We start from the raw sequence: 17,999 nt of genomic DNA on the forward strand, positions 1-17,999 counted from the left end.
CACGGTCGGCCCCACGACAATCTATAAGGAGATAAATCAAGAAAGTACAGTTGATTACGACGCAGAGGACATTATTTTAATTTCATGGCTTCGACCTTTGTTCACCCTTCCCTCTTCCTGCAAGAGTTCTCACCTCTCAATCCTTGTGATGGAGGCATCCTGTTTAAATCTCTCGAGAACATAGCAGAAACAATAAGAAAATCTGCTTTCGCAACAGTTACTGAGCAAAGCAAGCTACTATAGGAAACTCATAAAATGTAAAGGATTTACTCGAAGCCATTTGGCTTACATCAGGTAAATGGGCAAATGAAACGGGCTTTTCATAGACAAAAGATTTAGATGCTGCGAAGTACAGACTACAGAGATGCTTCACGTCCGGAGGGAGTTTGAGCTGGGGAAGGAGTTTGATCGACTACTGCAGTCTTTATTTCGTAGAGCTTCGCAAACACTTCCTCCCTTTGGAGGCGGTTTGCATACAAGAACCAGAAGATGAGGCAGAGCATGACCCCCGCGGAGATGAGGCCTAGTCCAGCATTCACAACCCGGAGATCAAGCTCCAGCTGGGGGCAGAAGAAAGTTGTGATCGCGTCGAAGGTTTCTTTCACGAACTGGCAATTCTGAAGGCTCAGCAAGAATGGTGTGTAGTGGTCGAGTGCGTAACTCACATTTACAGCCGCAACCAACTGCTGATAGATGTCGGGAGTCACCCTTCCGGCGGTGACACAGAGTCCTGATTCAGAGATAGCACAAGTGTAGTTTTGCCAAACCTGACATTGCCCACAAACAGATAGAATATGAGCTAACAGAAGGAGAGTTCATATTATCTTGACAGAATGATGGAACCCCTAGAACTAACTAGATATGAATGCACTAGATGTAGAAGGAAATAATCTGCACATGTACCGTTGAAGCATTCACCAGTGAAACCTCTTCAAGATTGCACTGTCGGTCATGCAGTTTAGAATCATAAGGAGAGCAGAGAGATGGCATTAGAGGACCAGATTGGTTGAAATGCATGGATCTAGCTTGAGAATATATTGCAGTGTTGACAACGTCAACAAGCTGGACGATGACTTCTTTACTCTGGTACAATGTCAGATTTGTTGTTTGCTCGTCGACACAAGGGAGAATGCTGCTAAGTGAGGTCTCTGCTTGAGAATTGTGGACCCATTCGCCCATTGCCACGCAAGCATCCCCCACGGCACTGAGACAAAATGATAGAATCTTCAAATTTCAGCTTAGTTGGGAACTAGACTGAGTCTACTCAGCAACTAATGAATTACTGCATGTGGAAAAGAAAAAGTCTAGATCTTCCTCATAGTTCTGCGATCATGAAACCATCCTCTATTTTCCGAAGATTAGAAATCAGTTAAATATGAACAAGTGATTTTCATCAGCTAGATTGTCAGAGACGTGATATTTATTGAATGGATATAAAGATTGCCAATACTAAACACCAATTTAATTGTCAGGGAGGAACAATTGTTTAACTCGTATAGGAATCTTTAATTAAATTGAAAGCATCTAAAATTATCAATATTTTCAGGAAATAAATCGACAAAAATGTGTGAAACATATTTTAGTTTTCAATGTTACTCCTAATTGTAGTTGAAGAATGAAGTTATTATTTTCAATAGGTATATAACTAAGTAATCATTATAGTCTAAATGATATGGTTAAATGTGAAGTGCACTAAACAACCAGCTAAACAAGATGCCAATGAAACTAGAAGGATCTCGGTTTCTGTGTAAATGCTACTAAAAGTTCAGCTTTCCATTGTTTAGCGCATCAGGACACCGGCCATGCACAATCATGGAAGCAAAGTTTAATTGTCTTTCATTTCGACAACCAAAAAGTTTGTCCTTAACATCCTAAAGCAAGTCAGTCACTACTTCATATAACAGTGGCTCCACCAGAAGTTGAAGCTTCTTTGACAACAAAGCTTGGGAAAAGAATATGGTACTCGCTAACGCACTGACTAAAGAAAGCCATTACAAACAGAAATAGTTTGTTGAAGCATAATAAAATGTCATGAAGCAACAAGTTTTGCCTGTGCACCAAATACTTTAATCGGATTACATAATGTAATAAAATATCAAGAGGTTTTCTTCTTTGTCCAAAGCTCAGCTTCCTTTTTATTCAAAAACAAGACATTCAATTTAAATCATAAGAATAATTACCAAGTGATAAATATGGAAAGAGGTTGGGTATCTTACTTGGAGACAATCATAAAAAATCCACAGAGTATGAATGTAACTGCCACAAGCAACCACCCAGTTATGATAAATCTGAAAATTCCAATTAACAGTGTCAATAATGATATTCAAAATCTAAATCCAACAAACAAATTTCAAACTACTTTGCAACCAAGAACTCACATGTAGACTGCATGTTTATGCCCAAGAACTGACAACACTGCGGCAAACAAACCAATGGACGAGTCAATATAGGCATCAAATAAAATACAAACAGTAGAAATTTGAAGGTAGAGAACACTAGATATAAGATGCAAATTATGCAAAATGAAAATTGATCACATACAGAAACCGATGATGGCTAAAAGAAGCATTATAGCTGCTACCAGGATTAATGTGAAACGTCTGCCATGGCCATAGAAAAGCAATAAGGCATGTTAGGCATTTCGTGCAAGTATGTTCACCAAATAAATAGGTAAAGAATTTTGGGAACATACATGTTGTCAAAAACTTGTCTTACTTTTGCAGAACTTTCAGCTGTTTCACCTGATAGAGTATTAGCAGCATCATTTAGATCCACATTTAACTTGCCAATCTTGTTCTGAACATCATGTGGAAGATAGAGCTGATCCACACTGATTGATTTGGCAAGTGACAGAAAATCTGTGACATTCCTAATGATGTCTACAGTGAAATCTGATTGATTAACAACAAAATTTAATGTGTCCATTACTTCACCATGGAACTCATCTTGACCAACTGAAAGAAGAACACATCCAATCCTGACAGAGATACACTAACAGATAAGTTAGAACTTCAAAGAGGTAAAATCAGTATTCATTTTTTGCAAGAATATGGTTTTTTACAATTACAAAAATTCCTAAAAACAAGTCACTTTACATCTCGATAATGAATTGGGCCACCAAGTTGATGTGCAATTTCATTATGTCAATGATTAGTACAAACTCTTAAAAAAGGAAAAAAGGAAGGAAGAAAGAAAATAAATCTATTCCAGTTGCATCTTGTTGACTTTTTGAATGCATTGAACTTATAATAAAGTGGAAGAAGTTAAGAGGGTTTTGCAATTCGGATTTCAAATAACACCAAGCTATATGAGCGATCACATTTAAGAAATTATGATAGGAGGCTATATCCTCATTCAATTTTAACAATTCACAAAACCAAACACCAGCTGTTGCAAACTAATTATCGCTGTGATAAAATAGCCTTGAGTGACCACAAAAGCACATAGAAAAAAGGATTCAATGGCTCCAAAATGCAAAGCAAAAGGATTAAAAACTAGACAACTAAGACTTGAGCTTGAGAGAATTACAATGCTGCGCAAGTGAAAACCAGGAGCAAGACAAGAGAAATCTGCCTTAAGAAAATCAATTTTTCCTTGCCAAGTTCAATTCTCCAGCTGCAACATCTTCGTGTAACCAGTGCCAATGCAAACAAGATGAACCATATGAATGCAAGAATAAATCCAGGAGCACCTGTAAATCCAACAGACTGCAAAAGAAAATTGGAAAAAAAAAAATCAAACAAGTGATTCAACGCTATACCTCAGTTATATATGCAAGGTTAAGATGCAAGAACTCAAAAGTATTGTCATTGATCATGATGTAATGAAGAAAGGGAACCAGCCAAAGATAATCCAAGATGCAGCAGATTCTTTCTATAAAGTTAAGGGAAAAGTTAACATCAATGCCAGTGGAGAAATACAATGTGGGAGGCCAATTCACTAGAAAAGGACTAAGCCAATTCAAGTAAGGCTCACTCCTACATATAGAGACACCAACAAACTACTAACACAATAATATATATGACTATGAAGCCTCTGCCTAACTGCATCAGCATGTTTGCAAAGGAACCTATGTCCTTCACTTGCTGTCTCTCATGGTAACAATGATGACCCAGACCCATCCGGTGTCAATCTACCTACCCAAGGTCCAACCTCTTTCTATGGTTAAGCTAATCCACTCAAACTATATAGAAGTCAATTTCTCCTATACCATATATATGCACAACATCCATTCACTACCACAAACGATTGACCAATTTGGGAAATTCACTCCCAAATGTATGAATTATGGACACGAAGAACCCCTATGCTAGCAATGTGGAACTAATGAGACTTGTCTATATCCTCCAAAGTAAGCATGTCTCATGATAACAACCATCAGACCCACCCCAAACCAGAGTTAGATCAACAAAAGAGCTTTTGGAAATTATACAATGGACCAAAAGTTCCTCTGAGTATGCATCTTGGAAAACGCCATGTAACATTAACAACTTCATGATTAGCTAGCCAAATGTAAAACATGGAAGGATCGCATGAATTAATCTAGAAACCAAAAAAGAAAGGGTCAAAAACAAATACATAGGGTGGATCTAAAGAAGAAGAAAAAATAAGCACAGAACTTGTTAGCATACAGGTCAATTTCTGGTATTCAAGTTAGACACCAACGCATAGCAAACTAAACCTATGAGTGGATGCTAGATTTGGTCCAAAAGTACTGGAAATCTGCAAATTAACAGCACAGAACAGTTATACATGTCACAAATTAATGATTGTCAGCCATAGCCTAGTAAACCATCATAATGTGTCCATTATTAAAAAAAAAAAAAGCTATACACTTTTAGACACCAAGAACCATTTTATTTTTCCTCCTCACTTCTTCCTCAATAACTATCTTTTATTTTTCTGATAAAACCAGATGGGTTAAATCAGAATGTGCATCAAGTGTAAGATAGAGATCATATGAATTAGCAGGAATAATAAATATGGTAACCAAAGAAATAGTTGGACTAACACAGGTTGATGCCATGTTTGTCCCAATTATTTGTTTTGGTTTCGTAGACAGTGTGGCACATGGAATTGCATATTAGATCAATTAACATTCAGATAATAAATTTTGGGAAAAGTAAACTTTTTTATGCATGTACCCAAAAATTTCTCTAAGACATCTCTCCTAGATAGGCATTTAAAATCACTGTAAACTTTGGCTATCATTGATCACCAAAGAAGGTGGAGGCTAAGGTAATGTAGATAAACATGCTAGGAGCTAACTTGTATATGTACGTATCAACATATACACACACACACATGTGTATAACTAGGACAATCCATATGTTGGGCTGACTATTCTAACGAGGATCTTGATGTTGACTACCTTGCTCTAGTCTAATCCATGCCCAAATGTGAGGGAGTATTGAAAACATAAATTAATATATTGAGTTCTTTTCCAATAACATAAGCTTCCAGGGTATGTGAGCACCCTTCTGCCAAGGATTAAGCTATTCAAATAAGTGATCCCTCATTTAAATGTGACACATGAATCAAAATATTTCACATACAATGCTATAGTTAAATGGTTCCATCTACAGAACAAACCATTGGGTATGGAAAACAAACTTTGTTTTGCTATTGTTTGTCATATGCCTCCTTTTAGCATTTGCTTTTGCATATGAGTTAATATTGATATTTTCTTGCACCATATTAGTTTGAACCCATCTTTCCAAGGTAATAATTTGTGTTGATTCTATAGTCAATGTTGTAGGAAATGAGCTGATGAAATAAGAATGTACTAAGGTCTGAACTTGCAAGGAAAGTTGAAGATGCAATGCGATTAGATCAGGTAGAAAACACTTGAAATTAGTTTGTCATATTACTGTTTCTTAAAAATCAGTTAGTCTCCAGTTTATCTTTTCCCTGCTTCACTAAATCATGAGATTTTACAGTATGACTAACTGAATCCTAAACGATGCAAAGCAACTCTTCCAAATTCCAATTGTATAACAAAACACGTCCATCAAGGCAAAGAACTGAAGTAGTTTACCGCCCAGTAGTGCTTGTTAGTAACATCCCAACCATCACGATACATCCTGAGGTTATTAAGCATATCTGGCCGCCTTGTTCTTTTCCGTGCCAAAACCAGCGGAGCTTTCCCATCAGGGGCAGGGGCAGAAGCCACAGGAGAGAACTTCAGTAGCCCATTTGCCCACGGCGCCAAATTCTCCCCACCTTCATCACGCCAAAAATAAGAGCAGAATTTCTATATCAACAACCAAATAACTCAACTAACAATAAGAAAATAAAAAACACTACTTTTTTTCACATCACTGTTTTGAAGTTATCGATACCCGACGAGAGAATACACATTTATCGTCGCATCCAGAAAACCAATAAAAAAATGCAATATTTCTACGAAAACGACTTAACGAGCCCACATCGCCAGTCATAGAAATGGGCTAGAAGTAGGGCACGCAAGCAGAGAATAGTAAAGACAAAGGCGTAGACCGACGCGATCAACGCAGAAACGGACCGAGTATAGACTTTGGGGAGATGCCTCCTCCACCGACAATGACACGCGAAGCTCCGGAGGCCGCTGCGACAGGACGACACGCCAGAAAGAGGAAGGAGAAGAGGACGATCCCCCCGTCGATCGGCATGGCCACGTACTCATGGGAACGACCTTGAGCAGAAGGGAGCCATCGCGGGAACCAAAAAAGCGAGCTTTTAGGGTTCCCTTCTGGGGCAGGCCGCGAGGAGACGGGGACAGGAGTCTTACTATAAATGCATGAGGCCAAAGTTAAGCGAGGAGTGTGGCGACAGGGCAGAAGAAGAGATGTCCTCTGCGATTCACACTGCAGTTCCCTGTCTCACTGGTAATCACATGAAGAGGGAGAGACAATAAATAAAGGAGGAGGGGAAAAAAAAAGGGGTGGAATAGTAGTTAATTTGGCAGATTGGAGATTACTTTTCCAAATCGCCCAATAGGGAATAAAAGATCTCTAATTAATTTTATTTACTAATTAATTATCTGAAATATCATCAAATAATTTCTGAATTGATCGATGAAATCTAGAATAATTATTTAGTAGTATCTTAGACTACTTTGTGGTCATAGTAACGAGTAGATTTTTTTTTTCTACTGACTTAGATGGTCGTGGGATAATCGTGTGAAATTTCATTTTTTATTGAAGATTTAAGACAAACTTTCTAAATTGATAGATGACATTTGATTTGATGTTATAATTGTAACTATTTATTAGTGGCGTCTAATAGTAATCTTAAACTTGGGATGAAGAAATAACCCTTTGACAGTCACATTAGTGTCTTTGAGCATCTGTTGTATTTTGTTAATCATTGTTCCGGTTGAGATCTGCTTCTGGGTGTGCAGCCCCCTTTTCAGCATCTCGCTGGAGCTAGACTGGACGAGAATGAAGGTGGGGGTTGTTGAGCCCTGCAAACACGAGGAGGGTGAGTAGGAAGGCCAGGGGTATTCCGGCGCGACCACTCCGACGATCAAGTCAGCTTCTGCAGAGGAGGAGGGAATGGAGAGAGTGAAAAGAGAGTGTTTTTTTTATTGTTCATACCTCCTCCGGTGTAAAGCTAACCTTTTATATAAGCTGAAGATGATATGTCCCATCACGGATGTGATCGGGGTCCCATCACCGTTATGAATGTGTCAGAGAGCATGATATAGTCAGCGTAGATGTCCCATCGCTGACTTGTATTAAAGAGGAGGGTCATGTCACGCACGCGCCTTGCCATGATGAACTGCAGGGACGGTGGGAAAACATTCGCAACTGGATGATGGGAGGAGTGGTCTTTGGAAAAGGGGACATCTATAGGGAGTTGTGCCGGACATTCGAGGCTGGCGGGTCTCACGTCTGAATGAATGGAGTCGGCTCAGGGCCGAGACGCCGGGGGCAATAGGGCTGGCGGGCCCTAAGCCCGAACAGGTGGAGTCGGCTCGGGGCTGAGACGTCGGGGGCGATAGGGCCGGTGGGCCCTAAGCCCGAACAGGTGGAGTCGGCTCGGGGCCGAGACGCCAAGGGAGGTAGTATAACACTGTTGGGCTCGATGAACTATGACCCGCCCCCTTACACCCGTAACATCCATTATTCAAGCTTCGTAAATATTAGCTCCTTAGACTATGGCCGTCAATGGTGGGATAGATTTTTTAAGTAATGAATGTTCAATTTCATCACATATTACATTTGAGAAGTTCAAATTATTTATAACATTAAATCCTCCGTAAAAATCTATCTATACTTTTTAATTTACCTTAATAGTTGATGAGATTTCTTAGCTCTCTTTGCCATAGCGAGTGTTATTGAAATATTATTTAATGACACCTCTGATTATTGGATTGATAAAAAAAATATCTTACTCTAAAAAAAAGATATTTCAATATAATTTTTATTTTAAAAATATTCATATATTAGTTAATAAAGTACTAGAGCTGTCAAACGAACCAATCTATGATGGGACAAGTCAACGCATCATATGACGGGATGAGATGAATCGACCAACCAATTTAGCGGGTTGAAAAATTTTCAATTCAACCCAACTTAAGGCGGGTCACGAGTTAGATGGGCCAACCCACGGGGCTGTCAAAAAATATAGAAAATATTAAAATTTTTAAGTTTGAATTGTAGTTTAAATGAGTCAAGTTGAAAATTTTAAATTTGCATTGCAGTTTAAACGGATCAAGCTCACTAATTCATTGAATTTTCTCTTTTAATTTTAAATTTTAAAGAAAAAATAATTTTTTTTCACAAGCTGACCCACGTGGATCGCGAGCCTAAGAAAAGGTCGACTCATCTAAACCCATATTAAAATAATTGATAAAATTTCAATCCAACCCATTTAAATTGTTCGATAAACAGGTCAACCCAACAGACCTAATCTAAATCGACAGCTTTACAAAGTACTTATTAGAATAACCACTCTCTAATATATTAAAATAATTTAATTAAAAATATTATATATAAAAACACTTATATATATATATTATTAATTTAATAAAAAATTTTAACTTGATCAAAATTATTTTAAAATTATTGTAGCATTCATTAATTGATTACTTTAACCATAAATACATACTATACTAATTTTAACTTCGCCTTCCTGAGCATAATAAAATAATACTCTCGGATAGTAGATTGTTTCATATATTAATTTTAATTTTAAAAATGATATTAATTAAAATTAAGTAATATTGACCTATCCCATTAACAATTAAACAAGACGTCAAATAAAATGGCAGCACTGGGAAGGTCACTTAGTTAAGCAGGTGTGGTTAGGTCAACCTCCTCCGTCTTCCACCCATATATATTTAGATCTTCTTTTTATACACAGAGCGATTAGATTATAAAAAAGAAAATCTTCAATTATTAACAGCGGCGCCCATGCCATGCCGTGCACCATATGTGCACCCACTCCTGCAGACACCATGCTGCATAAATACAATAAAATAAATAAATGCACATCTCAGATTTCATTTATTCTCCTAATTTGCAAACCAACCACGAACGTATGTCCATTAAAGGTGAATTAGTGGCGCACCAGGCTCTGCGGCCGGCATTGCACTGCACATGCGATAGGCAGATCCATGTGAGGGAGCATGAGGCAATGCGATCTATCGCAGAGCAAACATTCTTGCTTAGCTGGGTAACAGCTTCTTATTTTGTATACCTAATTATTATAATATTTAAACTATTTCAGCAAAAGATATAATCCATCACCCAGAGCTCCCACACGATCGATTTCATGATATCTGTAAAAAGAAAGGTAAATCGAGAAGTTATCATATTCAAACCACTTGTAGTTGGATCTTCTAAAGAATATTACTTCGACTTCAAAAACATCTTAAGATTCGCCACCCTTACTCATCTCAATAAATACTGTCTCATCGTAACCAACTCAACTATATCCCAAAGACTATAATATCTAAATCATATACCATATTCTCAAAATATCTTCTTTTTCTTTCTAAGTCTGTCAATTAATTTCAAACAAATCATGTAACATATTCTCGAAATATCTTTTTTTTTTTGAAATCTATCAATTAATTTCATCCGAAATTGATTGATGAATTTATAAAATTTTAAATCATTTTAAATCAAAATCAATATCCTTGAAAACCTCCTTAATATATTTATACTTTCAATTCTGAATTCAATGAATTTTAAAAATTTACTACTTTCAATTTATACTATCAAATTCATATCTGAAAAGCATAAATACTATCAAATGAGATTTTTAAAATATATTAATTTTAATTTCAAATATTCAGAATTCATGATGTGTATTAGTGGACGAAAATGACTATGAATCTATATCATTCGAAAATTTAAAAATTTAGTATTTTTTAAAATTTATCAAATTTTTATAAATTTAAAAATTCAATGCTCTCAATTTACACTAACAAATTCAAATATGACATCATAAATATATTAAAGAGATTTCCATGAGTATATTTGTTTTGATTTGAAATGATTCAAAATTTTTTATATCTATCAATTAATTTCATCACTGGTAGATCTAGAGAGAGAAGAAGTATTTCGAAAATACACTATATAATTTGGATATTATGAAAGTTAAATATGCAAAATGAAAAAAATCCTAAAATCTACCAACATGGTTTAGTAAATAAGTTCATAGCGTAGAGAACAGTTGTTCTAAAGTGGGACCTTTGGTTCTAGATTAACTGATTAAACTGGTTGTTCCCCATTGGATTTTATAAACACTCAGCTTGCATTGTTGCAGGAAATGGGAGCCATGCCACCATGTAGATCCCAACAACAAGCGCAAGGGGACAAGAACATGATGGTAACTACACAGAATTGCACCAACTAAAAGTGATAGATATTCTTTGTATAGTGCTAATGCTGTTATACTTTTCTGCACCTTCTCTTATTCTGGCTGCTGTTTGCACCTGCTACTTGGAAACTCTAATGCTTAAAATAATTAAAAGCTATTTAATTTGTAGCTCAACTGATCCCATCAAACCTGCCTGTATGTCATGAATGGCAAGGTTCCAAATGAAATGGGATTTCATGGGAGATTCTATGGAAAATCAGTTTGAGCTAACTAAGAGGTTAGGAGACTCACCAGTCGAATGAGAATCTGCAAGGAACTAGGAATGGATTTGACACGGGCACACTTGGGACTTGAGGCTCAATAAGTACAAACTTGAGGGTCCAATTCAGTCCTTTACTGACTAGTATGTGTGCCCAAAAGACAAAGATGGTCTTTCATTCCATACTTGTCAATGAGAAGTATGTGGGTGAGGAAACCTAATGCTTGTTTCTCTCCGTTGAGTTTTAGAAACATTTCCTTGGTTCAAGGTTTACTGAAGAGATAAAAACAAGAGGAATAGAGAGAAAAAGGCACACAATGCAATTCACAAGCATATACACATGGCCCTTTCTATCTATTCACTCAAATAAACCTTATAACTCTTTGTTATATGAGACAACTCAGCTTGTCAGGCTACCCAACCCTCCCAAACCTCTAAAGCTTATTGAACAAACTAGCTCACCGAATTCACCAAGCATGAATTTTCATTTAGTCTAACCAACTTGATCGATTCGTCCAACCTGTGATATTTTGTCATTCTTGCAGTCGCACTGCTCTACCCGAACATGTTTGTAGAGTTCACAAGCACAATATCAGCCCTGAGCAAATGAGTCTTAAATTCTCCATCAAAATAATGGAATGTGAATCACAGAAGGAACCCAGACATTTCCTTTCCATTCCACACGACCAAATATGACCTAAGTTCAGGTCTCATAAATCATTTATATGATGGCATTTTTCAAGAGAAGAAAAAAAAGAGGAAAATGGAAGTCACAAAACACAGAAATTGACCTTAGTCTGATAAAGATTAGAAAATGTTGCTGGGGCCTTGATCTTGAGAGTTAAGATTGTTGATGTTCTAGATGATGGGGATTAGTTCTCACCTCTTAGTCATTACAAATGTCTTTAGACAGAGAATAAACACTTTCATATTAGAAGAAAATTATCAACTAATTGAGAAAAATAATGGGAGATTAAGGAAAGAATTCCTGATAGGATGGAGGTCAGATTAAGGGGTATCTATATGGACCAATGGATTCGATAAAGTATTTTTGTATTTTCATGACCATTTTAACTTTTTATTTTACCTCATACTTTTCAGTTTTAACATCATTTTAAGGTTGCCTGGAAAAACAAAACTCTATGATCAAACTGTCAGATTGTGCCAAGCATGAGAAAGTGCCTTCATCAAGATATAAAGTTCTTGAAGTTATTGTCAAAATCCTAAGTTCTTCACTGAACAATGGGGTTGCCATTACTACAAGACTTCAATTTATTCTATCCCATTGCAATCACTCGATAATAATTTAACATATAGATTAGAAGTACAATTCAGGTAAAAAGGAAAACAAAGAAGTGCTTCAGCAATCTCAAACTTGATAATAATCCTAATAAACAGTGAAATCTAATGCTATTAGAACATACTGGCATAAACCCAAAGCACCTCAATAGCATCCTACAGTTATCTAACTCCTCATCGTTTAAGTTGAGAAATACTAGGGATTTCGATGCATTGGTGCACTAGATCATATTTCTTACTGAAAAATAATAAGATGGAAGGAGTTCAAAGCCAATGAATCTGAGATTTGGGATAACTCACATTGTTCAAAGCCCAACCTTAACATCGAGCTTCTCCTTCAAGACATCCATGACAGAGCCAAAATTAGCCTTCACGTTTACTGGTGGATTTGAATATTGACAAGCCATGTCTGATATCTCCTTGGAGTGGTAGTCAACTTTGGACTGTGCGAACTTTAGGCCATGCGCAGTGCTAACTACTATGGTGCGGTCGTTGGTCTCAATCACTCCCTTCTCCCTCAGCTTGAACAATGCAGCGAGAGCAACTCCTGTGTGAGGGCAGGCAAACATGCCTGTGCGGTCAGCGAGAGACATGGCGTCCATAAGTTCCTCCTCCGTCGCCTCCTCGACAATGCCATCCGTTGCCTGGAGCGCAAAAACTGCTCGATCAATGGAGACCGGGTCACCAATTTGGATGGCTGATGCAAATGTGTCTGCAGCAATGATCGGATTGAAGTCAGACCACCCAGATTTATAATGCCGGTAGAGAGGGTTGGCGTTGGCCGCCTGAGCACAAACGAGACGCGGCACACGGTCAACCAGTTCAAGCTCCCGGCACATCTCGAAGCCTTTATAAAAGGCGTAGATGTTGCCAAGATTGCCTCCTGGGACGATGACCCAGTCTGGCACTTCCCAATCGAACTGCTGCAGGATCTCAATGGCGGCAGTCTTCTGGCCCTCGAGGCGGAGGGAGTTGAGGGAGTTAGCGAGGTAGATGGGGAGCTCGGCAGTGACTTCACGGATTAGGCGCATGCAGCCGTCAAAGTCCGTGTCTATGGAGAGAACTGTGGCGCCGTTGGCAATCGGCTGGACGAGCTGGGCGAGAGATATGCGATCTGCAGGGAGGAAGACAATCGAGGGGATCCTGGCGGCGGCACAGTAGGCGGAAAGGGCAGCAGAAGTGTCCCCAGTGGAGGCGCACCCAACGCCAGCAATCGGGCGGTTGAGGGGAGCGCGGCGAAGGCGATTAACCTGACTGACGAGGACGGTCATGCCGAGGTCCTTGAAGGAGCCGGTGTGGGAGATGCCACAATGCTTGACCCAGAGATCAGGCATACCGCCTAAGTGATCATGGCCGAGACGCTTGGCCCAGAAGAGGTTCGAGTTTCCCTCGAAGAGGGAGACAATGTGATCTGGATCGATCTCAGGGAGAACAAATTCTTTCTTGGACCAGACGCCGGAGCCATACGGCCAGGTGGTGCGGCCAACGCGAGAATCGAAGAGATCACGCCAGTAGGAGCCCGGGAAGCGCTTCAGAGCAGCGAAATCGTGGCGGACGTCGAGGAGGCCGCCGGAGCGACTACGGTACACCACGTCGTCGAGGGAGTAGGTTTCGGTGGAGTCAGCAGGGGCGTTGAAGGGCACGTAGCAAGCCGAAAAACCGTGCGAGCCGCTCGCCTCATCGCGACGATGAGCCTCCTCCCGGATGTTCTCATCCGCTGGCCGCCGGATCTTGACCTTCTGCTGGTTTCCGCCGCTTCCACTGGAAGACGCGGAGCATGAGATCCCAACCCCCCGGCGGCGGTGGCGGAGGACGAGAAAGGGAACGTTAGGGTTCCGGAGGAGAGGGGACGCTTTTAGTGTCGGGACTCGTCGGGCGTCGTCCTGACGGTGGCTACGGGAAGATGAGAACACAGGGGAGGACACAGCGGCGTGGGAAATTATGGCCATAGTAGCGGCGGCGTCGGTGCCGGCGGCGGCGGCGGCGGCGGCGAGGAGAGAGTAGATTGTGGGGATAAAATGGAGAGTACTTTCTATAATTAGGTAACTACACAATTGACTAGTGAATTGCTAAAGGTGAAGAGTTAATTGCAAAGCTTGTAATGGGCCGGGCTCGGGCCCAAGAAGCTTCTTTAACGATTTGATCCGCCACACTATTTCGAAACCCTAGCAGAGACCCCGAACCCTTCACTATAAATTGACATCGCATCCGCCGAACGCTCGTCCTCCTTGATTCATTGTCCCCGCGGCCGTGTTCTCCTCCGCCGACAGCAAGATGGCTGACACCTTGGTCCTCCGAGGCACCATGCGCGGCCACTCAGACGTGGTAACTGCCATCGCCGCTCCCATCGACAACTCCGACATGATCGTCTCCTCCTCCCGGGACAAGTCCGTCCTCGTTTGGCATCTCACCAAGGACGCCCCCGCAGCCGGTCTTGATGGTGCCGGAGGGGGATCTTCCTATGGTGTGCCCCGGCGTCGCCTCACCGGCCACTCTCACTTTGTCCAGGACGTGGTCCTCTCTTCCGATGGCCAGTTCGCGTTATCCGGCTCCTGGGATGGCGACCTTCGCCTCTGGGATCTCGCTACCGGACTCACCACTCGTCGGTTCTGCGGCCACACCAAGGACGTCATCTCCGTCGCTTTCTCCGTCGACAACCGCCAGATCGTGTCGGCCTCACGCGACCGCACCATTAAGCTTTGGAATACCCTCGGGGAGTGCAAGTACACCATTCAGGATGCCGATGCGCACACCAACTGGGTCAGCTGCGTCCGCTTCAGTCCCAATGCTTTCCAGCCTACCATTGTCTCCGGATCTTGGGACCGTACTGTGAAAGTCTGGAACTTGTCTAACTGCAAACTTCGGTGCACTCTTGCTGGCCATGGTGGCTACGTCAATACAGTCGCCGTTAGCCCCGATGGATCCCTCTGTGCTAGTGGCGGCAAGGACGGAGTTACGCTTCTCTGGGATCTGGCCGAGGGAAAGCGCCTTTATTCACTTGATGCAGGAGCCATTATTCACGCCCTTTGCTTCAGCCCCAATCGTTATTGGCTTTGCGCTGCCACTCAGGAGAGCGTCAAGATCTGGGACCTCGAGAGTAAATCCGTTGTGCAGGATCTTAAGCCTGAGACTACTGCCACCAAGAACCAGGTAATTTGGTTTTCATTTTACTTCACTGCAAGATTAAGTCATGATCAGCTTTTTGTTGCTGTAATTAATCATTCTTATTTGGTTTCTGATGCGTTTGAGTCGCTCACTTGCTTTGATAACGATAGATTTTCAGTTTTCCAATATCTATTATTATTAAGTGATCATGGGTAGAATGTGATTGGGGGTTAAATGTGATCGGACCAATGTGTTGGAATATGTAAACCAGAAGCCCCGCCAGTTCTTTGTTTTTCATTGATCTGGGCCAGTTTCTGATTTACCCAGCGTGCTGATTAGTTGTTCAGAGTCCACAAAATCTTCCACTTTACTTTTCAAAACATTGAATTGAACTGTATACTTTTTTTTAAAAAAACATATTTTTATATTTAATTTCTCAGATTCATTTCTTAATTGTTCATTTTCATATTGTGCTTCTCGTTTGGTAACTATTGCTCAGATAGAACAAGTAGAGGCATTATTTTCTTTCGTATTCTGAGTGGTTTCAAGTGTATCTGAGGATATGATGTTGTTTTATATCTTCTTCTTGATTTCTTATTGTCATTTGGTTTTGAAATTAAATTGGAGTTTCTTTTAGTATATGATTTTTTTGGTAATTTATTGATTTGTATGATTTTCAATTGTGGATAGTGCAAAATTGCTAGATGTCCATTTTAAGCCCAGATGAAAAAATGTCTAAAGTGATAACATTAAGCCCTGGCAATCAGTGCTTATTAATTCTGTAAGCATGCATACTAATTTTTTCTTACCATACTATTCAATAAAGGAATAAGATGCATACAGCCAACTCCAAATAGTTGGGATTAACATTGTTCACTATTGTTGATGTTGAGAGTGCAAGATTAGTATATATATATATGAAACAAAGTGCTACTTCTAACTATTCAAAGGTGTAGGAATTTTATCATTTCTGTTGTTTTGTTTATTCATAAAGATGAAGTACCAAGATTTTAAAGTTGAAGGATTTAGGCTATGTTTATGAAAAATTGGAAGAATGCAACATTTAAGATTTTACATATTACATCAAACTCATGGTTTCAGATGGGAGAAAGAAATGCTTTTATACCTTAAGATATGCTTGAGAGTGAAGTTTTTGGTTTTCCTTTTGTCCTTCCACTTGTAATTCAATGATTTGTTTAATCTATAAGGGTCCTTGACTGAAAATATTTACTGCCCCAAATCTCCAATTAATATGCCTAAGGGCATGTATTTATAGATGTTTCTAATCTACTTGTCTGGGTTGTTAATCCCTTGAAACCACTTCTCCTGGAGTCACTTGAATAGTGGAATGGAGACAACTTTCTGCTTTAAGATAGGGATCTCAGTGGCTAAGCTGGTATGTTTGCTGAAAGGCATCCCATGGTAGAGCTTACATAACAGGGACATTGAATGAACAATAGACTGATCCCATGGTATCCCATGAGAGGCTGAATTGCTTGTCCTCTGGCATCCCATGGTAGAGCTTAAACATTGAGTGAACAATAGACTGATCTTTTCAATTATTGAGGTACTTTAGTCTTCTGAGAGATTGAATTGCTTGTCCTCTGCCATTTAATGTGATCATATTGTTGGATTCTGATATTAGACATGATCCGCATGATTGTGAAGGGGTTATACAAGAAGCAAGGATGTTTTTTTTCCACGTAAAACCATATGCAAATTTGATAGCTTTTATTATATATTCAATTCTGTTGGTCAGTTGCTGTTTTTTAATACTTCATCCTATCTTTGAATTTATAAAGTTTAAACAGATTGGTTTGGGGTTTTCTTTGTCACGCTGGACAAATTTTTGCTTAACATGGTACTGTTTTGATACTATATTTTCTGATCAAAACTCTAAATTGTGATTGCCAAACTATTTGTTTTATCCTCAACAGATTCTGAAAGTGATTTTCTATCTTTTTCACAAGGATTTTCTCTCGTCAGACACTATCTTTTTTATTACATCTCTCATTTGTCTATACCTTTAAATTTTTATCGGACAGTTAAATAGTAAATACCAATCAAGTTAGTTCAATTGTCTGATTCTTGTTACTTCGAATGGTGTAAATGTATGCAGATGCTGTATTGCACAAGCTTGACTTGGAGCGCGGATGGCAGTACTCTTTTCACCGGTTACACCGACGGAGCTATCAGAGTGTGGGAGATACGATACTAGAGACATGGACTGAGCTTCTCCTCCCCTTTGGAGTTACATTTCACTAGCCATAATTTTATTTCTGAATGAACAAATTCTATTGATGCATTCCTAGCTTTAAGATACCGACTCATTTCTGCTTATGCCGCATTTTGTCCGTCATTGGAATTTTAAGTTGCTTTCTCAAGTTTCCAGCATGCTACACAAATGTAGTTCTTGGGTTGATTGAAACATCGTGTCGTATCGATTGCTAGCTTAAATGATCTATTTACTTTCAATTTTTTACATTCTAAAATCCTAGTCTAAAAATTTAAAAATTGGTATGAT

General features: G+C 39.5%; 3 protein-coding genes across 3 annotated transcripts; 1 reads left to right on the forward strand and 2 right to left on the reverse strand.

The window, feature by feature from the left end:
• Window positions 1-221: 221 nt before the first annotated feature.
• Window positions 222-6,760, reverse strand: LOC141822130 (uncharacterized). The gene is made up of 9 exons (XM_074709561.1): window positions 6,524-6,760; window positions 6,038-6,222; window positions 3,529-3,707; window positions 2,693-2,977; window positions 2,542-2,600; window positions 2,379-2,415; window positions 2,217-2,288; window positions 904-1,204; window positions 222-767 (listed from the first exon to the last, which is right to left on the reverse strand). Exons 1-9 carry the CDS (start codon window positions 6,648-6,650, stop codon window positions 357-359), a joined length of 1,656 nt encoding a protein of 551 aa, XP_074565662.1. The 5' UTR covers window positions 6,651-6,760; the 3' UTR covers window positions 222-356.
• A 5,558-nt stretch (window positions 6,761-12,318) lies between these two features.
• Window positions 12,319-14,397, reverse strand: LOC141821370 (threonine synthase, chloroplastic-like). Its single transcript, XM_074708793.1, has one exon. It carries the CDS (start codon window positions 14,317-14,319, stop codon window positions 12,676-12,678), a length of 1,644 nt encoding a protein of 547 aa, XP_074564894.1. The 5' UTR covers window positions 14,320-14,397; the 3' UTR covers window positions 12,319-12,675.
• A 210-nt stretch (window positions 14,398-14,607) lies between these two features.
• Window positions 14,608-17,932, forward strand: LOC141822153 (small ribosomal subunit protein RACK1z-like). The gene is made up of 2 exons (XM_074709589.1): window positions 14,608-15,520; window positions 17,595-17,932. The coding sequence occupies exons 1-2, from the start codon at window positions 14,645-14,647 to the stop codon at window positions 17,691-17,693; spliced, it is 975 nt and encodes a 324-aa protein (XP_074565690.1). The 5' UTR covers window positions 14,608-14,644; the 3' UTR covers window positions 17,694-17,932.
• The last annotated feature ends 67 nt before the right edge of the window (window positions 17,933-17,999 follow it).

The sequence above is a fragment of the Curcuma longa genome, chromosome 2, assembly GCF_044706935.1.
Source record: "Curcuma longa cultivar G26 ecotype Majalengka, Jawa Barat chromosome 2, ITB_CL_G26_1.1, whole genome shotgun sequence".
NCBI classification, from domain to species: Eukaryota; Viridiplantae; Streptophyta; class Magnoliopsida; order Zingiberales; family Zingiberaceae; genus Curcuma; species Curcuma longa.

Coding starts and splice junctions, on each gene's coding strand:
- LOC141822153 (XM_074709589.1), top strand. CDS start 14,645: ATGGCTGACACCTTGGTCCTCCGAGGCACCATGCGCGGCCACTCAGAC. Junction 15,521..17,594: donor CTACTGCCACCAAGAACCAG/GTAATTTGGTTT, acceptor AAATGTATGCAG/ATGCTGTATTGCACAAGCTT.
- LOC141821370 (XM_074708793.1), bottom strand. CDS start 14,319: ATGGCCATAATTTCCCACGCCGCTGTGTCCTCCCCTGTGTTCTCATCT.
- LOC141822130 (XM_074709561.1), bottom strand. CDS start 6,650: ATGCCGATCGACGGGGGGATCGTCCTCTTCTCCTTCCTCTTTCTGGCG. Junction 2,978..3,528: donor GTTTTCACTTGCGCAGCATT/GTAATTCTCTCA, acceptor TATCTCTGTCAG/GATTGGATGTGTTCTTCTTT. Junction 2,289..2,378: donor CATAAACATGCAGTCTACAT/GTGAGTTCTTGG, acceptor TGGAATTTTCAG/ATTTATCATAACTGGGTGGT.